The sequence below is a fragment of the Paroedura picta genome, chromosome 4, assembly GCF_049243985.1.
Source record: "Paroedura picta isolate Pp20150507F chromosome 4, Ppicta_v3.0, whole genome shotgun sequence".
Lineage (NCBI taxonomy): Eukaryota > Metazoa > Chordata > Lepidosauria > Squamata > Gekkonidae > Paroedura > Paroedura picta.
Window position 1 is genome coordinate 28,051,099 of NC_135372.1, and position 23,748 is coordinate 28,074,846.

General features: G+C 48.8%; 1 protein-coding gene across 1 annotated transcript in view; it reads right to left on the reverse strand.

Moving 5' to 3' along the window:
- PTPRS (protein tyrosine phosphatase receptor type S) overlaps nt 1–23,748 on the reverse strand; it is a 257,496-nt gene that overhangs the window by 44,695 nt on the left and 189,053 nt on the right. The window contains exons 19-23 of the mRNA XM_077332102.1: nt 23,339–23,554; nt 19,187–19,344; nt 16,595–16,606; nt 10,973–11,085; nt 5,323–5,370 (exon numbers count right to left, since the gene is read on the reverse strand). Of these exons, the coding sequence (XP_077188217.1) occupies nt 5,323–5,370; nt 10,973–11,085; nt 16,595–16,606; nt 19,187–19,344; nt 23,339–23,554 (547 nt within the window). The remainder of the gene's footprint in view (nt 1–5,322; nt 5,371–10,972; nt 11,086–16,594; nt 16,607–19,186; nt 19,345–23,338; nt 23,555–23,748) is intronic.

Below are 23,748 nucleotides of genomic sequence, written 5' to 3' on the forward strand. Positions count from 1 at the left end.
TCGCTAGTGTACAGCACTCAGTGGCTCACTCCACCAGGAACCTGGGCGTGATACTGGATGGTTCCCTCTCAAAGGAGGCCCAGGTCACAAAAAGAGCACAGCAGGCATTCTAAAACCTTTCCCAAGCCAAACTACTAGCACCCTACTTGGCCCCGGAGCACCTAGCCACAATGACCCATGCAACAGTCACCTCTAGACTAGAGTTCTGCAACTCGCTCTATGCAGCCCTGCCTTTAACCTTGATCCAGAAATTACAGCTGGTCCAAAACGCAGTGGTCAGAGTCCTCATAGTGATACCATGGAGGTCCCATATTTGGCCATTCTCCAATTGCTGTGCTGGCTTCCAGTCAAATTCTGAATCAGGTTTAAGGTTATCACCTGTAAGGCCTTACACCAGTTGTCCGCAACCTGCGGGCCGCGGAGGCCATGGCGCCGGGCCGCGGCTCCCTCTCCCCGCCCCCCCCTGCAGTAAAAAACTTCCCAGGCCGCAAGCTTGCGGCCCGGGAAGCTTCTTACTGCGGGAGGGCGGGGAGAGGGAATCAGTGCCGGTCGCGCCCGTGTGGGCGCGGCCCGATGTGCGGGCGCGGCCCGATGCGCGGGCGCGGCCGATGCGTGGGCGTGGCCCGCGCGGGCCGCGGGCCACGCCCCAATGCCCTGCCGGTCCCCAGCCTCAGAAAGGTTGGGGACCACTGCCTTACACAGTATGGTCCCAGTGTACCTGAGGGCCACCTTCCTGCCTACACCCCTTAAAAAATTTTGTGTTCTACCACCTCCAACTGTCTGGTGATCCCTGGGTCCAAGGAAGCTTGCTTGACCTCGACCAGGGCCAGAGCCTTCTCTGTCCCAGCCCCCACCTGGTGGAATGAGCTCCCAGAGGAAATCAGGGCCCAAACGGAACGAGAACAATTCTGGAGGGCCTGCAAAAGGGAGCTCTTCCGCCAGGCATTCAGTTGAGGGCCACTAGCTCCAATGTCTTCCACTGGGCCATTCGTGCTTTAACTTCCTTTGTAAATAAATACATGTATTTTCATATATTTGAACATTCTAAATTATCTGCACATTGTATTTATAACAACAGGCTACATGTTTATATCTCTCTAACCTTTTGGGGGTTCTTAAAGTGTTTGTCTCTTGGCATTGAGATAACAGCTTAGAACTTTTATTCTAAATGGAGTACTACAATACTTAGTCTCTCCTCACCTCTGTTCTTCAGTTCTAATGGCCACATTTTTAAATCTCCAAGGAGCTCACAGTGGTTGTCCCTTCCTCCATGGCATCCTCTTGATCAGGGGTCCTCCAGATGTTCCTGTGGTCCTCCAGATGTTCCTGGACTACAATTCCCATGAGCCCCTGCCAACAGTGGCAGGGGCTCATGGGAATTGTAGTCCAGGAACATCTGGAAGACCACAGGTTGACTACCCCTGCTCTTGATGACTCAAGAAGGTTGGTTAGGCTGAGAGCCTGCGATTGGCGCAAAATCATCCAAGGAGAGTCTTGGTAGATTTGAACCCAGGTCTCCTTTGTCTGACTCACTAGTCATGTCACCGCACCGACGTTTGCTCAGTCAGTTCTGGCCATCACCACATCCTCATGGTTGCTCTGCTCCATTTTTGGTCTTACATCTGATATAAACCTCTTCTGCCAACTTTCCTTGGTCTCTTCCCAGAACATATTTCTGTGCTTATCCTTTTGCAACAGTTCCCTTTGAACTTCCTTACCTATTACAACTCAGAGGGCGTTAAAAATAAAGACTAGGATCTGCCAGTTCATGTTGCCACCTGGCTCTAGTTGGTCTCTTTCACCACAAGATTAACAACGTTGTCTTACAAATAATTACGCCAGACTTATTGCATTGATTTCACTGGGAGTGAATTAGAGCAATTCTTAGTAGGATCACATCCTGCTCCCCATCAGAGATGGGAAGTGGGATGCAATCCTACCCAGAATTGCTCCAATCCAGGCCCAGTGAAATCAGTTTTGTATAACACTTCGTAGGACAACACTTTATTGGGACCATGGGTTGAGACCTTCAGGTAGTCTACATGGCTTCACCTTTGGGGTCACAAGACTTTGCATAGGTAAAATTTCGAAAATTATTTTCAGAAGGCTTTCTGCTAGTTTGCATAAGTGGAGAGGGAGCAGGAGGACAGTAAATGGAGTTCTCAGCTCGGGATGCCAGGTCTGGGTTTGGAAATACCTGGAAACCTTCATTAATAATATAGATGAAGAAATAGAGGGTAAATTTATCATATCTGCAAGTGACAGAAAATTGGGTGGGGTGGCTGATACCCCAGAGGAAAGGAGTACAATTCAAGGAGATCTGGTGAGATAGGGAAATTAAGCCATTGCCAACTGGGGAGGGCAGTTTATAAATGTAATAAATAAAATCAAAACAAATAAATAAAATTAAATTAAATAGTGATAATTACATTTGTATAATAAATTGTGTTGCATCATGATAAGGCGGGGGATACCTGGCTTGATACTAGTGCATGTGAAAGGGACTGAGGCGTTCTGGTGGACCATAAGTTGAATCTGAGCCAGCAGTGCGATATGGCAGCTAAGGAAGCTCATGCGATATCAGTCGGCGTTGCTAGGAGCACAGAATCAGGAGCAAGGGACGTTATAATGCCACTCTCTTCCTCATTGGTTAGACCTCATTTGGAATACGGTGGCCAGTTCTGGGTGCCACAGTTCAGGAGGGATATGGACAAACCGGGCCGTGTTCAGGGAAGGGTGAATGGGATGTCTGAGGGGCTGGAATCCGTGCCTCACAAAGAGTTAGTTGGGTATGTGCAGCTCGGAGGAGAGGAGGGCAAGGGGTATTGTGATGGCTCTGTTTATAACTACATAAAAGGAAGGCATGCTGAAGAGGGGGCCAACTACTGCAGCTTGAGAGACAAGGACTGGGAGTCATGGGTTCAGATTACGGGGAAGGAAGTTCCACTAAAATACCAGAAATTATTTTCTGATGGTGAGGGCTGCTCATAGATGGAATGTGCTGATTCGGAGGGTGCTGGAGTCTCCTTCACTGGAAGCTTTTAGGAGGAGACTGGATAAGCTCCTGGCAGGAGGGGATGGTTTTAAGTCCCCCAAAAGGTGATAGGGCTGGACTGGATGGCCCTTAGCCATCACTTCTGGTTCTGTGTGATTCTGATTCTGACTTTGGAGGTGGAGTTGAAGGTGGGTGGGATTTGGGGCAGGGAGGGGTCCCAGCAGGATATAAGGCCATAGAGCCCACCTCCAAAGTCCCCACCTTCTCCAGGGGAACTTGTTGATCTGGAGGTCAGGTATTTTCAGCAGAGACAGGCCGCCTCCTCTTCCTGTCTTGGGACTACGATGCCCCGCCCATTTTTTCTACATGTCTGGCACTCTGATGGGTTCCTTGTTGCCACTTGGGCATTCCCGGGTGGGGCTGAGCCTTGGAAGGCGGGGAGTTCATTCCTGGAGGGATCACAGTCTACAGCACTGAGGTGGCTCTTGTGCCTTTTGCTGTACCGGATTTCTACAGCCAATCGTATTCACAACCAAAGATAGTAATGATCTTTCAAACAGGGCTGACAATTCTGTCTTTCGGGCTAGTTGCCAGGATGGGGAAGGTAGCAAGCCAGAAAATAACAATTCATGTCGTTATCATGCTCATTATTTCTACAATGGCTTTTTTTGGGGAGGGGGAGGGATGTGGAGCATGCTGCAAACACCTGCTTTGACACAACTTTAAACAAACACCCCAAACTCGCTCTCCTTTGGAACAGAATGCCGTTTTGCGCATGATCAGAGGCACTTTTATTTTGGGGATATAAAAACACAAACCAACTCCAAGCCCTTAGTTCTGCTCCAGGATAAAGGCATTCTGTGCATGCACTATCAGAGTTTTTGGAAACAAAAAGCTAACAACAGGTTCTTAGAGCGGCTAATGGGATACATACACGAGGTCTCGATTTGTGTGTGTGGAGGGGGGGGGGAAGGAAACATGGAAAGTAAACTTATGATTAATTCTGGGGCAGTGGCTCTTGAAACCAAATTGTTTTTTTGGCTTTTTAAAGCTTGCAAATGACAAGTGATGTAAATTACTCATCTCCTCCTGTGCTTTGCTGATCTCTCTGTCCATGCCTGGGAATTCAACGTGAACCGGCCTGACTGAACCACTACATCCGAATAATGCCTGGCACTTGCTTAAGAGAATGCTTGTTAAAAATAAATAAAAACCCAGAGCACAGAAGGGACATCGTTAGATACCACTGTAAATTCCTCCATAGAAAGGCAGGAGAAAAATGTACTAAAAAGGTAGGAAGACCTGTGTTCAAATCAGACCAGAATGACTTGCTATAAAGCACTGTGTACACAGGAGGTAAGAGCAGGGGAAATCAAAGTCAAGAAGAGATTTGAAACAAGGCTAACTTTTCCAGGGGCAGAATGGAACTTTCCCCATCCCTCTCCCTGAAACAGGGAGGGGCTGCTGCAGATGTAGAAATTTGCCAAAGAACATGCACAGCACAAGGTGATAAGAAAACAAATCCTACAAGGAAATGCAGAAGAAATCAGGGGAAGGGGGAACACCAATTGTGTTTGACCAATACTTGAAGGGCAGCCACAAGGAAGAGGGCAGAGACTTGGAACGCTTTCACACGCATGCACACACGCGTGCACACGCACGCACACACACACACACAAATAACGCACTTTCAATCCACTTTCCATGAACTTTGCAACTAGATTTCATTTTGTGAAATGGCAAAATCCTCTTGCAAACAGCTGCTGAAGTGGACCGAAACTGTGTTATTCAGAACCCTTACTCTCCACTGCATGGGAGGGAAGGGCTAAAACAATTCAGCTCCGGTTACAGGAGGGGAGATTTTTGTCGAATGCTAGGAAAAAGTTCCCATTGCTCGATTTTGGGACCTCACTTGGAGATCTCCAAGCAGAGGGCTGGGCTAGATTTCCTCAAGGTCCTTTTCTGATCCTCAGATTATGGGGGGGGGGGGTTTTGCATGTTTCTTTTTAAAAATTATACTAATATACATATATAAAAATACGGACAAACAAAGAGAGATACATACACATTTGGCTGAAATTTTGATCGCTTTGCAAAAGGCCTTTCAGTTCAAAGACTGTAAAACTGGAAGCACAGCTGGACGAACAAATGGCATGGGGGGGGTGAGATGGTGAAAGCTGCAAAGATTGCAGATGGAGAGAGAAGGGACACACACACACACACACACAGGGTGGAGTGTGACTAAAGGGAAACCGAAAATTCCGGGTGGGGTAGGGAAGATTCACAACCGATGAAGCCGACAGGAACAAAAACACACAGGAACTAACTTTCAAAGTCAAACTCAGGGTCACTGAGAGGGCTGCTCAGACCAGAATCTGCAGAAAACAGTAAACAAACAAAAATAAAAATAAACCAAAAATATATATATCTAAACACAAAAAAATACACTTTTATTGTTTAAAAAAATACTACTCAACCAAGAAAAAAACGGAACAAAAATGAAAGCAACATAAATAATAATAGGGGGCTTTTTTTTGTGTGTGTGTGTGCAGGGGAGGAGGAGGATGGGTGTCTCTCTTTGGGGCTCTCTTTTGGGATTCTTTGTGCATGTAGGGGGAGGCGGAGGAGGGGAGAAACAGGGCCACAGTGTGCAAGCAAAGAATGGCTTTAGTCATTCTCCTCCCTCCCTTTCCCAAATTCCAGGCCAGAACAGAAAATATCTATTCTCTGTACAAGAATGTATTTGTTCTATTTTGAAATTGGAAACCAGAACAGTGGTGACCACCCCCCCCCCCCAACAAAACCATGGCCATTCATGGACGTGGCTGGGAGTGGGTGGTTAGAGAAACCTCTCCTGCGTTTCCCATGGCGGCTTTTATTTAATGGCTGCAATTAAGACATCTACTCAAAACCCTGAGTAGGCAAAAACAACTTTGACGGACCAAGCGGCTGCTGGAGCAGAAGGCCCGTCGTGGGTGTTCGTGGCACAGTTGTGCAGGGCTTGCGAGGCTGAACTGTTCTGCCAGGCCTGTGGTCAAGGCCTGAATCTGACATCTAAGACCTGCTGGCCTCCCCATCTGAATCCACCCAGTTGAACCTCATGAAGATTGTATTTGCGAGCCCCATTCCCATCCCTCGGAACTGGAGAGGGATTTTGCAGACTGGTTAGACTGTTTGTCCTGAAGTAGAATTGAATTTTAAATTTTATATATTATTCATTCTATTATGTATTTTAATATTCTCTTAGATGCCCTGAGTCTACAAACACAAGTCATACCACAAACACCTTACCATCCTTTCAGCGATGTGCTGAGCCCGATTGGCCCTCACTGGAGAACACCCCCCATAGAGTGATGCCAGTCTCTCACTGAGGGCCAATCAGAGGCCCTTCCCCACCCCCCTGCTCCTCCTCCTCTATGTTGGTTCCTGCTCTCTCTACAGCAGGTAGCCCAGCCCTTCCTTCTCTGCAGCAGAGGTGAGGGAGAGGCAGTAGCCTTTAGAAAGGCCAAAAGACTATTCCAGCCCAAGAGACTCTTTGAGAGCAATGACCACCCTCCTCCTGGCCACCTTCACCTTACCTCAGAGGGCAGCCATGCTGGTCTGTAGTGGAAAAGCTCAAGCTAAACCCAGCAACACCAGAGAGACCAGCAAGATTTTTTTGGGGGGTGGGATGGGATGGGGAGAGCTTTTGAGAATCGAAGCAACCGCAGACTTTGAAGATGAAGCAGCAACAGTGCTGTTCTTTTGTACCCCACTTTTCACTATCCAAAGGAGCCCCTAAAGCAGTTTAAAAACACCTTTCCCCACAACAGACAGCCTGTGGGGTAAATGGGGCTGAGAGATCTCTAAAAGAACTGCTTGGTGAGAACAGCTTCGAGAGGACTGTGACTGGCCACAGGTCATCCACCTGGCTGCATGTGGAGGAGCGGGGAATCGAACACAGTCCTCCGGATTAGAGGCTTCCACTCCTAACCACTACACCCAGCTGACTCTCGAGAAGTGATGAAGAAGGCTTTAAATCTCAAATGCGTCTACCCTCAAAGTATGGCTGGTCTCCAAGGTATGTTTGGACTTGAATCTGCCTCTTGCCCTAGTCTGCCACCCTAGATGGGGCCTGGCTAATTCTTGAACAGGACATTCCACAGTTCCTTCACAGCAATTGTGGGAAGCTGGGTCACCGCTGCCAGACTTTCCCTCAAGCTGCTACCTGCTCCACAGAATGGGGTACCTGCATGCTTTCCCCTGCAGGGAGGCTCCAGGTAGGGGTGTTGGGACAGGTGGGAGAAATGGCCAAGAGTGAGGGGTTCACTCACTTTCCCTTGGCACCACTCACCTGGTTCTTCTCCCTTTTCCCTCCTCCCTGGTGAAAAAAAGGTAATTTTCCAGCGCACCTCACCTTTGCCTCTACAAATGCCAGGTTTGTGTGCTTGAAAGGGGTGAGGAGTATAGAAATCCTCAAAGGTCAGCTTTTGGTTCTATGCAAGACTAGGGGGGGACAGCTCAGCAAAGTGCTTCTAGCTACAGTTCTGGCAGACCAACAAGGGTCAAATGGTTCCTTTTGTGTGGAAGCCAAGGGATCTGTGGACTTTGGCATGTAGATCAAGAAACTCACTGGATCGACAAGAGCAATGAAAGAGAGGACAGCCCCTCTGTCGTGGTTTCCTCCACTAGCCCACCCTGTGTGAATCAAGTGCTATCATTTCTTGAGTTCTCAAACTGAGGAACTGAAAGGAACTTGATTTGGAAGAAGCAGAAGGAAATCACAAGGCAACTGTTTGCATTTGCCTTGTGTTTATGTCCTGATTTTCAGACTGCAAGCCTTGTTGTTCCCTACCTTTCAGCACCTTGCCATGGCGAGTGTCTCTAGGGATTACCTTGAAGGCTTTGGAGTCCACTTGCCTTACTGTTGGGTTCAGCCCAGGTGTGCCTCTAGCTTTAGCCAGAATCCTGCCAAGATGGACATGCAGAAACTAAACCCCTGGCAGTGCCGGCCATACTTTTTGGGAAAGAGGCAGTGTTGGAAGGAAAGAACAGGAACCGGACAGAAGGTGAGGAGATCCAGAAGAAAGCATAAACCACCATCTGCCTCTCAAGGCCCAGATTTTTCTAGGCACAGAAGTCATAAATATTGGGACAGAAAAAGAACAGTGGCTCGTCAATCTGCACTTTGGGACGCTGAGATGTGTTGTGGAGCCCCAGCAGCTTCTACAAAGATCACCATTTTTGGTTGTCAATGTGCATGCAGAGAGATGCAAAGGCCCCGGGTCTCTTGTGTCTTTTTATACGCACGCTGATTCGAATTATAGCAAAAGCAGAGTGGCCACTCAGTAGTGGAAAAGATCCCCACCCCTTCGTGCACAGGCTTGACTCCTCCTCTTCCTGTCATATGACCGTGATGTCGTGTCACTGCTTGTGACATGCTCCCAACTCCAAGGGTCCCCTGTGGTCTAAAGTCCCAGGTCTGGAAAGGCGGTTCTAGAGATGGAGCTCCATGAGCCTTAAGAAGCAAGTCTTTAAGATACCAGAAGCCTGCCTGCTTGAAGAGAAGCAAAAGGCTCGCCCAGGCATTTGGGACAGTCAGCTGCTGCTTCCCAACACCAAGAAAGAGAGAAGAGAGAAGTGAGATGGCTTTTCTCAGCTTGTGACTTGCAAGTGTCCATTCCTCAGATCACTTGCCAGTGGTGCTGCAGAAGACAGTCTTGTTGAAGGTGAGGTGTGGCTCGTGGAATTTTGCTCCATGAGACAGTGAATCCAGATCACTTCCACCCAGAGGAAGTTTGGCATTCAGTCTGGAACAGGGGTTGGGTCTTTGCCCTCCTGAGCATCCACACAATGTCATTTTTCTTATCATGTGCTTTCCAGGTTCCCCCCTGCTTTGGGCTGATTGTTGCTAAACATGGCCTGAGACCTCCCCTTTTTTTCCTGCAAGACAGCAGCTCATAGCTCTGCGCCATGTGGACTGGAAGGGGCACATCCTTGACAGGCCTGTCCACCTTGGCACCATCTCCTGCAGCTACCATTCTCCTCATGCTCCTGGATAGTCACAGAGCAAGCACATTTTTTTAAAGCCCTCAGGGGAGGAAACCGGCAGCCACGGTGCCTGTGGGGAGGAGGCAAGGAAAGGGCAAGGAAAACTGCTGAGCAGCTGCCCTTCCTTGCTGCAAAACCCTCTATGCTCACAGTTGAACAAATGTTGCACCAACAAGGGTCACCCAGCAGCATAGACTGAACAGAGAGAGAACACGAGAGAGACTGCAGCATCTGCCTTTGTGTTCTGCAGTTCTGGTACGAACTGAGAGCTTGCGGCATCTTAAGTGGCAGCAGGCAGGGTCTGAGGCAGAGAGGTGTGGGAGGGAAGAAATGCTTGTCGATGCTGAAGACGGCTTTGCCCACAGCCTTGCAGACCCCGCACAGGTTAGCAAACGTTTCTTCCTCTGGGAACAGGGCTGGGGGTGGAAATTTCATTCCTACACCAGTGAAAATCAAAACCTGCTCCATAAACCGCACCTATGAAGTACATTTGCTCTAATTCACCTTTCATGCTGCAATTTTTTTTGGCTTATTTGGCAGTACTTTAAATAAGATCTTCTGTTGGGGGAGGATCTCAGGGCAAAGGAGCTACTCCAAGTCTCACTCATCTGACACTAGCAAGGTTACTTCAATTCTGCTTCTGGTTTTTGAGATTTAGTCACGGACTGTTTTGGAGCATGTCTCTGTGTCTGGGGAACCACTATGCTCAGAGGTGGCCAGCCTCTGAATCCCAGGGCCCTGTTGCTGAACCTCTAGAGCAGGGGTAGTCAAACTGCGGCCCTCCAGATGTCCATGGACTACAATTCCCAGGAGCCCCTGCCAGCAAACGCAGGGCCGCAGTTTGAATACCCCTGCTCTAGAGGAACTGGTTGGCCGCTGCATGAGAAGGGAAGCTGGATTGGACGGACCTCTGGTCTGATCAAGCAGGGCTCTTCTATACTTATTTAAAAACAACAATAATAATGAAACCAAGTTTCTGCATCTTGTTCTATATTCTGCCATTTCTCCAGTGCAATCACAAAAGAGACCCTGCCTCCACTTAATTCCCTAAGATTCCAGGCACTAATCAATGATTTTGTCTGGACCCAGGGCAGGCCAGAACCCCACAGAACCCCATCCAGTGGGTGCTGAGTGACACTCCTGGAACAGCTGGAGCTTCCCAGCACCAAGGGCAAGAGCTGGGTGCTTCCGTTGCCTGATTGGGAAGAGGGGGAGCCTGCTGAAATTCCAGGTTACCTCCAAGGCAGGAAGCCAGGGCACCCTTTGCCGTGAACGCGCCAAGAAACTGCTTGGGAACAGAGGCCTGCTCTGACGAACATTTTCCACCCGGGTAATTCATATTCAGCACTGAGATAATTAGTTGAATTTGAGCAGCCTGTATTTAATTACTCTGACCAAAAAGCCTGGCATCCCCCCATCCTTTAACATAATTTTATACTGCATTTTTCACAACCTTGCAGAATCTTTGGTCATCCCTGGAAGGAGAACCAGGAGCTCTGCGGACCATCTGGGCACTGGAAAACTCCTTCCAGCCTTCCTGTCTGGCTTCCACAGGTGTTAACTCACACACTTCAGGGGGCATTTTTTTCGCAGCCAGAAGGTCTAGAATCTTGCTTTCCTTTTCAAAGCCTGACATTGGCAAGACTCCGTGGCCAAGGTATTTATTCTGCAGCCCTCCTGCGCTCCCCTCCGTCCTTGTGAAACACACACATCAATACACACATACCTGTTGAGATTATGGATGTTGTGACACGGCAGAGCCATACCACTGCATGGCCACGCCTTGGCAACTGTGCTGTGGGTCAGCAGTGGCAGCCAGGGAAAAAAAAGCAGGGCCATGCTCCCCCTCCCACCAGTCCTCGCTGGCTGCTACTGAAGGTGGATGAGTCTTTCTTAGAAGTCCCCTAAGTGAAGCCCCGTGGCAGGAGGAGCCTGCCGCCCGTTTACCTGGGGTCTGGAAATTGATGCGTCTCATCTCCACGGGATCTTTGGGATGGTGGGGGGTGATCTCGGCATTGTTCAGCATGCACTTGATCCTTGGCTCAGAGTCTTTCCGTTTACTTATGAGGAGGAGGAGAAGGAGGAGGAGAAAGAATGGGAAGGAAAAACAAAGAGAAATTAAAAAGGATGCTCAGCCACAGGGATTTCTAAGTGATGCTTAGGGCTGTGCTGCTGGTAACCTCACAATCCCTGCAGCAAGAAAGGTAGAACACTACAAGCTGCAAAAACTTCATTGTTCTGTATGTATGTCATGATTCATGTCTAGGGCAGAGACTCACACAGAGACAAAAGGCAGATCTATCTATCTATCTATCTATCTATCTATCTATCTATCTATCTATCTATCTATCTATCTATCTATCTATCTTTCTTTCTTTCTTTCTTTCTTTCTTTCTTTCTTTCTTTCTTTCTTTCTTTCTTTCTTTCTTTCTTTCTTTCTTTCTTTCTTTCTTTCTTTCTTTCTTTCTTTCTTTCTTTCTTTCTTTCTTTCTTTCTTTCTAATGGGGACCCAAAATGGCTTTTTACAAATGACTTGTGCAAAGAACTTATGTATTTCCCTCCCCCAGACTAAAATATGGCCATTGCACAACAACCAAAAAAAAAAAAAAAAGTATAGGCAATATAAAAGTATAGGCAATTTGCAGTAGCCCTGACACCAGGAAAGAGGTGTGGGGGTTTGTGTGTGTGTGTGGGGGGGGGACCTGGGATGTGATCTGGTAGCCAAAAGGGCGGCAGCCCTAAAATGTTTAGGAATCACTGGCCTACATTGTTTATATTGATAGATGTTTCATCTCTCTGTTCACTGAAGACACCATAAAATGGAAGATAGGGAAAAACGACACACGCAATGATCATAAAACACACAAAGATAGTAAAAGCTATAAACACAAACAACCCCCCTCGGCAATACCAGGCCACAAAAACCTAAGATAAACGAAAGTAAGAATTGAAACCATTCATTAAAGCAACAGTTCAGTAAGCCCAACCTTTACCCATCCATCCTCGGACTCAAATAGCCTGCAAGAAAAGTAGGGCTTATAGTGTTTGCATTCCTCTGAACCAACTGCAAATCCAATCCCTAGGCTAGTATCAAATTCCAGGAGAAGAACCTATTTCTCCTTACCTGCCTTCCTCATACAATGCATCATTTTATAATCCAGATCCCAACAGTGGTGACCTCTCCACTCCTCAGGTCACATCCGGTCCATCCTCCAACAACTGCACTGGTTACCAGTCGAATTCTGGATAAGGCGTTAGGTCTTGGTAGTTACCTTTAAGGCCATATGTGGTCTGGGCCCAGTGTACCTGAAGGACCACCTTTCGGCCTACACCCCTCAAAGAGCTTTGTGCTTGGCTACCTCCAACTGGCTAGTGAACCCTGGCCCCCAGGGCCAGAACCTTCTCTGTCCTGGCCCCCACCTGGTGAACCAGCTCCCAGATCAGGTTCTTTGCAGAACTAAAACGGTTCCACAGATCTTGCAAAAGGGAGCTCTTCCGCCAGGCATTAGGTTGAGGTTGACCGGAACCAACTACACCCACTAGGACCCTGAACCACCCTTCCAGGAATCTATGTACCTGAACTGGACCATGGACCTGACAGTTATCCTGTTAAATTGTTATTATTATTATTATTATTATTATTATTATTATTACCATTTCTGTATTTCTTTATTTCTTTATTTATTTATCATACTTATATACCGCCCTTCCCGGAGGCTCAGGGCGGTTTACATCATAACAGAGAACAATACATAAAACAGTCTGTAACATGTATAACTGATAACTAATAATTGTAACCAAAATAACAGCACAATATAACGGTATAACAATATAGTACTACAAACAGGTCCAGGGCTTATTGATGGGATTCTGAGGGGGGCGGGGGGGAGCAGGGGCCCTTTGATCGCTGTTAATTACGTCTGGTCTCAGCCAAATGCCTGGTAGAGGAGCTCCTTTTTGCAGGCCCTGCGGAACTGTTTAAGCTCCGTCAGGGCCCTGATCTCCTCTGGGAGCTCGTTCCACCAGGTGGGGGCCAGAACAGAGAATGCTCTGGCCCTGGTCGAGACCAGGCGGACTTCTTTAGGGTCAGGGATCCTTAGCTGGTTGGTGGTAGTAGAGCGCAGAGCTCTTTTGGGGGCATAGGCGGGGAGGCGGTCCCTCAGGTACACTGGGCCCTGACCGCGTATGGCCTTGAAGGTAATAACCAGAACCTTTAGTCTGATCCGGAATTCAACTGGTAACCATTGCAGCTGGTGGAGAATAGGCCGGATATGAGACCTCCACGGTGTTGCTGTGAGGATCCTGGCTGCTGCATTTTGAACCAGTTGTAGTTTCCGGGTCAGGGCTGAGGGCAGGCCTGCGTAGAGCGAGTTACAAAAGTCCAGTCTAGAGGTGACCGTCGCATGGATCACTGTCGCTAGGTGTTCCGGGGCCAGGTAGGGCGCTAGTAGTTTGGCTTGGCGGAGATGGTAGAATGCCAGCCGCGCTACCTTTGTGATCTGGGCCTCCATTGTGAGGGAGGCGTCCAGAATCACGCCTAGGTTCCTGGCGGAGTGAGCCGTAGAGAGCTGCACGCCATCCAGGGTAGGCAGGTGCGCTTCCTCGCATGGGCCCTTCCTACCTAGCCACAGGACCTCCGTCTTTGAAGGATTGAGCTTCAGACGACTCTGCTTGAGCCATCTCGTCACTGCTTCCAGGCAGCTGGCTAATGCTTCTGGGGGAGAGTCAGGGCGGCCATCCATCAGGAGGAAGAGCTGGGTGTCATCTGCATATTGGTGGCAACCCAGCCCAAACTTCCGTACCAGTTGTGCGAGAGGGCGCATGAAGATGTTAAATAGGATAGGAGAGAGGACCGCTCCTTGTGGGACTCCACAAGTAAGTTGCCGGCGGTCTGATGTTTTCTCTCCTATTGCAACCCTCTGTCCACGATCCTGAAGGAAGGAGATCAGCCATTGAAGGGCTGTCCCTTGTATTCCAGCATCGATGAGGCGGCGAGCTAGAAGCTCGTGATCGACTGTGTCGAACGCCGCTGAGAGGTTTAATAATATCAGCAGTGCCGACCCGCCTCGATCCAACTGGCGACGGAGGTCGTCCATCAGGGCGACTAGCGCTGTTTCTACCCCATGGCCAGGCCGGAAGCCAGACTGGGATGGGTCGAGGACCGAAGCTTCTTCCAGGTACTCCGTCAGTTGGTTTGCGACTGCCCTTTCTATCATCTTGCCCAGAAATGCTAGGTGCGAGACGGGCCTGTATTGTTAGGCTCTTGTGGATTTAGAGATGTTTTTTTCAACAGTGGACGTACCACAGCCTCTTTCAAACCCTCCGGGAATTCTCCTGTTGTGAGAGATAGGTTGATTATCTCCCGGAGGGGGCCCTTTATTCTTATGCCGGCTGTTTTTAAGAGCCAGGATGGGCAAGGGTCTAGTGGGCATGTAGTTGGTCTTGTTGTCGCTAGTATCCTGTCCACTTCGGTCAGTGTGAGTCGTCTGAAGTTACTCATAGTTTTCTCCAAAGACGGCCAAGGGGCCTCTAGTTCATTTTTTGTATCTAAGGTTGGAGGGAGGTCGTGGCGTCGAGATTTTGTCTGCAAAATGACTCGCAAATGCCTCACAGCTGATATCCAATTGGCTACTGTTTTGTTGCCCTTCAATCAGGGCAGTGAGGGATCGAACTACCTTAAACAATTGAGCTGGGCGTGAGTCTGCAGATGCGATGGTAGCCGAGTAAAAATTGCGTTTTACTGACTTCACCGCCATCTCATAGGCTTTCATCTGCATTCTATAAGATGTTCTCGAGGCTTCGTCACGAGTCTTCCTCCAACTCGCTCTAGCCGTCTCAGTTCCCGTTTCTTGTCGCGAAGCTCCTTGGTGTACGAGGGGGCTCGCTTGAGACGGGGCCGGAGAGGGCGTCGGGGAGCTATCTCATCAATGGCAGTCAGCAGTCTGTCATGCCAGTCACTGACCAGGCCATTGAGAGAAGTGCCGGGAGGCATTGGTTCCCGCAGAGCGTTCAGGAATCCTATTGGATCCATAAGTCTCCGCGGGCGAGCTAAAATTTGCTCGGCGCCCAACTGAGGAGGTGGTGGAAGCCTTAGCCGAGCCTTTAGAGCATAGTGGTCTGACCATGGCACGGCTGTTGTTGTGACCAGATCCACATCCAAACCTACGCCGAAAATAAGGTCCAGGGTGTGGCCTGCTTGATGGGTGGGGCCAACAACAAATTGCGAGAGCCCCAGTGCTGCCATGGTTGACACTAGGTCCTGTCCAGTTCTAGAGGACAGTAGCTCAGCATGGACGTTAAAGTCCCCCAGGACTAGTAGACTGGAGAACTGTAGCGTCCAGGCCGCCACCGCCTCTAGCAGGGCAGGCAGGGCGTCTGGCGGTGCATTGGGCGCGCGGTACACGAGCCAGATGGCCACGCTCTCGGTTGATCCCCATCCGAGGCCAACATTCAATGCCTGGTATTGACGGCGCAGGAAGGGTTCTAAAGGAGAAAGCCTCTCGGGTTAGGATTGCCACCCCTCCTCCCCGCCCCGCTGTCCGGGACTGGTGGAGGACAGAGAACCCAGCAGGGGCTAGGTCTTTGAGGGCAACTGTCTCCCCCTCCCTGGTCCAGGTTTCTGTCACGCACGCCAGGTCCGCTCTTTGCTCTGCAAAGTAGTTTTGCAGCATAGCGGTTTTGTTGTTTATTGACCTGGCATTGCACAGCACCAGTGTCAGAGGCGGGTTGTTTACCTTTCTATTTGATACCAAAAAACAAGTTCAATGTATTGTTCCTTTGCATTCTATGTGAACCGCCCTGAGCCTCAGGAGTGGGCAGTATACAAATGTAATAAAGAAATAAAAATGAATTCTTAAAAAAATGCATTTGAGAGCCTATAAGATGGGGGTGAAGTCGGTAAAATGCAATTTTTTACTTGACTGGCATTGCATCTGCTAACTCACGGCCAGCTGCCTACACTCCTCAAAAAGCCTCACACTCCCCCACCTACAACTGACTGGCCCCAGGAAGCTCACTTGACCTCAACCAGGGCCAGAGCCTCCTCTGTCCTGGCCCCAACCGGTAGAACGAGCTCCCAGAGGAAATCAGGGCCCTAACAAAACTAGAGCAGTTCTGCAAGGCCTGAAGAAGGGAGCCCTTCAGCCAGGCAAAACCTTCCACTGGGCCCCTGAGCTTCCCTGCCTCTCAACCATGGGTCCATCGGTACGCTTCAGTTGTGAATTACTGTTCTCATTATTGTTCCATTGTTCAACTGTACTATTTTGTACTATTGTTATTACTGTTATTATTAGTACTAATAATGGCTACCAATTCTCTGTATTGTTCTGTTCCGCTATGTTTTAAGTAAACCACCCTGAGCCTCGGGGGTGGGCGGTATATAAATTTAATAAATAAATCATGAACAAACCTGGCTGGCATATTTTTAGCACTGGCAACAATTTAGCAATTCAGTGTTGGGGATTTTATTGCTATATTTATTTTGTTTATTGCACTTCAGTTCCCAAAGCACCTCCAGCTACCATCAGTACCAGAAATCCAGAGCAGACCCCAAGCCTTTTAAACTCTTACCTGTCTGGCTTGCTGTTCAGGAAAGCGGTAAAGAAGCAGGAGGGAGAAAAGACAAATGTGAGGATTAGTCAAGGAGTAGATGGGAGGAGCAATTCCCAACCCTCCCTTAGTGTCCCCTTACAAAAACCAAGCATCTCAGCCAATGAGGAGAAAGTATCTTCTGTCCGCGGCCTGATGGAACTGTCCATCCTTCTTCAGGCTTCTGTAACTGCAGGGCTAGGCTACTACAGTGTGCTCTATGTTGGGCAACCCTTGAAGGCTATCTGGAAATTACACTGAATGCCACAAAGGACAGTTTGTCTACTGGTTAGAGCATGCTTGTGAGAACACTGACACTGTTTATCTGTATGCTCTGGGATGCAACTCAAGGTCTTCCTTTTGACTGAAGATGGATGCAATGTCAGGGCCCTTACTTGACAGCCCATGTTTTCCATTCATGAGCCTGTTTACTGTCTTAGATCCTCCTAGAGCTGACCCTTCCTCCTCTGGTTGTGCCTCCCTTTGAACTGTCTAAGACAAAGGATCACTTTTTTTGGACACGAAAGTGGGGAGGACCTTTGCTATTTGCTTTAAGCATCATGAGGTGGTTAAGCATCATGAGGTGGTTACCTGAAATCTGTTTTCAGGTTTAGTTGTTTGCTAAACATATAAACAAATAAACAAACCAGGAAGTCTGAGGGGCAGGGGATCTTGTTCCACATAACACTATCACTCACGTTTCCTACAGGTGTTTCATTGCACGTAAGGTGGTGGGAATTGTCTTACTTCCTCTTTCTTCCACATGCAGTCAATGTCCAGTGTGAGCTGGGTGCTCAATCACATGGAAGGCCCACTTGTTTAGTGTTTAACCTCTTTGGTACTCTGACTTTCTCCCCAGTGGAGACCCAAAGTGGCTTATACATCCCCCCTTCCCCATTTTATCCCTCTGAGATAGGCTTGACTGAGAGTGGGCAACTAGATTCGATCATGGGTCTCCCAAATCCTAGCCGAACACAATTTATTTATTTTTGATCGAAAGCTGTGACTTCTTTGGGTCTGTCTGTCTGTCTGTCTGTCTGTCTGTCTGTATCAATCCATCCATCCATCCATCCATCCATCCATCCATCCATCCCCCGCTCCTCCCAAAATGCCATCTCGGGCCAGCTTCCAACATAGTTTCATAAAAACATACATAATAAATGAAATGTACACACAATATTAAACTCTAAAACCCTCATTGAAAAAACAGTCATGCCAGCTGTATATGCCAATAATCCATTTAAGAGCGTCTCAGTTTTTAGGAGGGGTGTCCATAAAGAGGGAGCCCAGACGGAGTTTAACGGAAGTCATCTCGCTGTTCAATGGCCTCAACCAAATGCCCACTGGAAGAGCTCAGTCTTACAAGCCCTGCGGAACTGACTCAGTTCCGTCAGACTGCTTAGCTCTTCCAGGAGCTCAATCTACCAGGGTGGGGCCAGGACCGAAAAGACCCGGCTCTGGTTGAGGCTAGACATACTTCTTTTGGGCCAGGAATCAGTAGTTTGCATTGAACAGTCTTAGTGGCCTTTGGGGGGCATAGTCAACCAAGCGGTCCCTCAGGTATGCTCGGCCCTGACCACAGACGGCCCTGAAAGTCAGTACCAATAATTATTGTGGATTTGGAATTCCACTGAGAGCCAACAGCTGCCTCAAGGCAAGCTAGATGTGGCTCCTTCATGGTGTATGAGTGAGGAGCCATGAACCCATGTTCTGGACCAGTTGTAATTTCCAGATCAGTGTCAATGGAAGACTCATGTAGAGTGCATTACAGAAGTCCAGCCTGGAGGCCGCATGAATCACTGTGGCTAGGTGTTCCAAGGCCAGGTATTGTGCTGGTAGGTTCATTTGGTAACGAGCTGAGCTACCTGAGTGACCTGCACCTCCATTGACAGGTTGGCATCAAAGATCATGCCCAGATTCCTTATGACTACAGGCTAGACCTCATGGGGCAACACAGTTGGTTATTAGGCACTTTTTCACCCTGTCACATTGTTATTGTTCTAGTACTGTGCTAAAAGGATATCTTCTCAGTGGGTCAGTGTAAATGTTCTCAGGAGATCCCTGAGTGGTGACCACTGGTTACCAAGGTGCTTTCTAGGGAAACCTTGTCCTACGGGAGTTTATTACAAAAAAAATTGAATGTTATTATGGACATTTCCTTGGGGGGGAACTTCCGTAATACATCACTTTCGTAATAATCTCATTTTGGAAAAGAAAGACTCAGGTGGAGTTGACTCTGCACAATTGGATGTGTGCAGAACTGTGACATGCATGGCTTGGGGTGGGGGTGGGGGTGGATGCTGGGCTCACTCTTCAGCTTTGCAAGGGACAGCACCACCCCTACCCACCTCCCCACAGCAAATGTCTGAAGCAAAAACCTCTAATCCTCTGAAGGGTATTTCTTCCAAAAAGCACAAGGCCACTCATGGAATCACAAGAGTTGGAAGGGACCTCCAGGGTCACCTAATCCACCCCCCTGTACAATGCAGGAACTCCGTATGCCCCCCAGACAGCCAGCAAAGCCAAGGCAACACGCACAGGTTGGATTGACAAATATTTGACACGGCCACTCACTTTTTGTACAGAAGGATGGCGATGACGATGCAAATGATAAAGACCACAGCCAAGACTGGCCCGATCACCCAGATCAAGCCCTCTTCTCCGTCGATCTTCGGCTGCGGGTCAGGGTTATCTACCTGGAACAGGTCTGAGAAGGGGCTGGCTGCGTAGGTCTGGAAGAGAGATGAAACGGAGCAGGCTGAAAACGGAGCTGGGAGGGGAGAGAAGCTGGCCTTTTAATAAAGGCTGCAAGAGGAAGAGACTAAACTGGTGGGGGATGTGTTTTTAGCCCTGTTCCACCTGCCTCTCCCTTTAGGCTGATCCTGCCTTGAGCAGGGGCTTGGACTACATGGCCTGCATGCCCCCCCCCCCCCCACCTGTAAGATGATAAAACAAGTGACTGCAGAAAATACAAAGGAGGGTTAAACCAGCAGCACAGGGGGTTTGCTGTTGTAACTGGACAGTTCTGTGGCACTGTAAAAGCTAACGTATATGTTGTAGCATGAGCTCGTTAGCACACAATGCGCTGTACTTTCGTTAGCCTTGGAAGATCCTTTAGCTGCAGCACCCTTCTGCATTGTCCCTGGTGAGTCCAAGCCAGTTTCAGACCCCCAAACCCCAGTTTCCTAAACAAATAAAGGAAATTTGGCTGGTTTGGGTTCACTTGTCAGGGGTGGCATGCCCCGACTCTCTGAGACCTAGTCACAACCTCTCCTAGCAACAACCTCTGAGAACTAGCCAACAACCTCCAGCCATTCCTCCCCTGGGCGGCAATCTAAACCCTGACACCCTTCAAACCTAGGTTCAGAGGAAGTGCCTTCTACAAACTTTTCCCAGACATTTTGTCCAGCTGGGTTCAGGGTTCAGGCCATTTATAACCTCTGTTTTGCTTCTTTGGTGTAGTGGTTAGGAGTGCGGACCTCTAATCTGGCATGCTGGGTTCGATTCTGCGCTCCCCCACATGCAGCCAGCTGGGTGACCTTGGGCTCACCACGGCACTGATAAAGCTATTCTGACCGGGCAGGGATATCAGCGCTCTCTCAGCCTCACCCACCCCACAGGGTGTCTGTTGTGGGCAGAGGAAAGAGAAGGCGACTGTAAGCCGTTTTGAGACTCCTTCGGGTAGAGAAAAGCGGCATATAAGAACCAACTCTTCTTCTTCTTCTTCTTCTTCTTCTTCTTCTTCTTCTTCTTCTTCTTCTTCTTCTTCCCCTTCCAAATGTTGTTAGCTGCCGAAGTCGTGTCCAACCCATCGCGACCCCATGGGTCGGACAGAGGTGATCCAAATAGAGGGAAACAAAATGGAGATTTTAAATGGTTGGCAGCCATTTTGGCACTCCATTTCATTTCTAAACAGGGGAAGGCACAATGGACCGGCCTGAACCCAGCCAATCTGTTCTGGGGCTTCAGGATCGTTTGAGTTCAGGGATTTGGCCTGGGAACACCCCAAGTCCCAAAAATAAACCAGGATTTTCCAGTTCATGCCCATCCCTCCTCCTAACCTCTGATTTTACATTTTTGGTTTCCTTAATGTATTCGATTTTATAGATCTGTCTGGATTGTAAGCTGCTGTGAGTTCCATCAGGAAGCAAGGCAGCTAATGGATGTTTTAATCAAAATAACATGCCATAAAATCAAATAGCACAAAGTTCAGGTCCGGTGACACTTAAAGGTGCCACTGGACTCAAACTGTTCTGTTGCTTCAGACCAACGTGGTGATCCCCCCCCCCCCCAGAATCCATTGGGTAGCAATTGTGTGATTTTTTCCTGTTTGCAAAGCACTTTGATACCTGAAAGCCCTTGTTACATGCCTTACTCAAAATTCCATCTTGTCAAACAAGCAGATATGCTCCAAGCAGATATGCTTTCAGGCATAGCTTCCTGGTCATAAAGATCTAGAAACTTTCAAAAAGCGAAGCAAGACAACATCCTCTGCTTTTTCCCGGACAGCTGTGGAATCCTGGCATGCTAGCAGTACTAAGTACCAGAGACAGAAAGGCAGGCTTTGCAGAGACCCACTCTGGGAATCTCTCTCTTGCTCCTAGATTTGCCCCACCTAATGGGAAGGGATAGGAGACCAGGGCTTCTGGGTTCAGGTGTGATGCTTTAAACATCGCACTCGCTCACAAATAAAACATGACGACGTGCTGGGCTCTGAGCCGCTTGGAAGCATGGAGCACTACCTTCCTGGCCAAGTGCATCGCGCATGAATGCATGAACAGAGCCGGGGCCTCTTCTACAACCTAGTAATTGCAAGACGAGTTAATCCACTGGGGAAATCCTTTCCACAGGCGTGTCGACCTAATCCTTTTAATGTTAAAATGCAAAACCAACTGTTTATTTAAAAAAATAATAATAGAAAACAGGGGGGAAAGAGGCTTCTCCCTCCACAAAAGTCATAGCAATAACCAGGTTAAAAGGATATGGGGAGATTTTCAAAGGGGGAGAAAAAAAATGACAACTGGTATGTTTTGCGTGGGGAAAGCCAGGCACTAATCTCCATTCTACCGAGAAGCTCACTTCACAATAAAGACACAAACAATATCTTCAGAGCTGCAGGGCTGTTCTGAAAACACCGGCACGCTGCTCCGGACAAACATACCTGTCTTCTTCGGAGCTGAGCTCCAAAAACATTTTGCAAAATTTTTAATGGAAGCAGCTGGTGTACAAGTCAGTAAGTATTGGCTGGTATCTGTGACATCAACCAAACTGAGCAGTTTTAAGCTTTACAGGTTTTTAAAAAAAAGGTATTCTATATAATTAAAACATTTATTAACTGCCTTTCTACCTTGTGGCGCTTAAGGAGGCTCATGACATAAATAAAAGAAGCTATAAAACACATACAAGATGACAGTTAAAAATCTCAATTATTACTGCCAATAAGTAAAAACGAAATTAGTCAAACACAATCCTAAATGGAACCGTCTTCAGCTGCCTCATGAGGATCAAGAGTGGAGGGGCTAAATGCACAGATGTGGGGCTGCTGCTGAGAAGGCCCCACCTTGTTGCTCAACAAACAAGCTTCTTTGATTGGCATGTAGTCGGGGAGGGGCTTTCCCTGTGATCTTAATTCCTCGGCAGGAAAGTATTATTAGTTAACTAGCTTCAAAGCCCGTTCCTAAGAACGCGCCTTGAAAGGGTCCCCTCCCCTGGACCCCAGCCAGTCAGCTTAAGGTGGTCTTGGGCGACAGCTCCCAGCCAGATCAAGTGGGGCTGGTGGGGGCTGGCCAGCTCGTTAGCAGGGCCCGGAAAGAGCTCCTTAGCAGTCCTTAACGAGCAGTCAGTAGGCCGGGAGGCCCTCGTCAGCAGGCCCAGCCTAGCAGGCCAAGAGGCCCTTGTTAGGAGGCCCTCCACCACGATCCTTTGGCCAGGGCCTCTCCCCTTACCTGCTGCTGGCTCCAGGCACTGAGGTGTCTGAGCATAGAGGCTAGAGTCAAGGGACAGAGGGGGGGAGGTGCAGGGGCAGGGCCAATCAGGGCAAAGCTGACTGCATCCTGATTGGCCCTATTCCAACTTGGACAGCCTACCCCCTAGGCTGTTTCATAAATATATAGAGGAACAACAATGGATAAGGACTAGCAAGAAAGCCCATTGCTAGGACCCAGGGGACACTGGGAGGTGCAGATCTCTCTCTCTCTGTGTCTCTCTCTCTCTCTACGTGTGCAGGAGGCATAGCAGGTAATCAGGGCTGGTTTGTAGGAGTTAAGGAGGGCTGCTGTGCAGTTTGGAGCAGCTCTCTGTCTCTCTCCCTCCATCGCAGAAGGGACAGCTCTCTCTGTGTCTCTCTCTGCCTCCCTTGCAGCAGGAGCAATAGGAGGGAGTGACGGCTTGTGTTCAGTCTGGCAGGGCTCTGTGTGTCTCTGTCTCTGGCACGGCTGGGAGGAACATGGCTAGCGTCTAGGGAGTGAGGGCGAGAGCTGTAGGGGCAGGGGCCTATTCAGTTCCACCACGTAGGCTGTTTCACAAATACATAGAGGAACCGTGGATAAGGATAAGGTGAAAGATAGCTGATAAACGTTCAAGTTATCCTCTGAACATTTTTTTAAAAAGCGCCCTTAGCTTGCCTGAAGACTGCACTGGCATGTAGCACATATTCTTTTGACGTTATGTTTAACTTCACTTTGGGTAACTCCTGACCAGAGAGGGCAGGAAGGGGGCGGGACTTACGGCTTCAGAGTTCCGGAGCACGGCTAGGATGAAAACGACATACTTCTGCCCCGCCTCCAGGGGCTTGTTCTCAAACCCGTCGTAATGCTTCATATCCCCGAGGGTGAAATGGCTGGGCAGGGAGAGGAAGCGGGCAGCAACGTATGGCTTGTGGAGGTCCAGTTGGCGGGAATGGCGCAGGCTACGGCGCTGCAGTCTCGAGATGTCCTGAATCAACTGGGGGGAGGGAGGAGGGGAAGACATCCATCAGAGCAGGGAACCGAAGCCTCATCCCATCCCAGGCTCCCCCAGTACTGTCCAGGTGCTCCCAAGTCTTGGACCTTTTCAACAGTCAGGACTAGAAATGTGCAGGGCTGCAGGACATTGGGCGTCATGCCTCCAAACACACTTTTAGAAATGACCTTTGTACA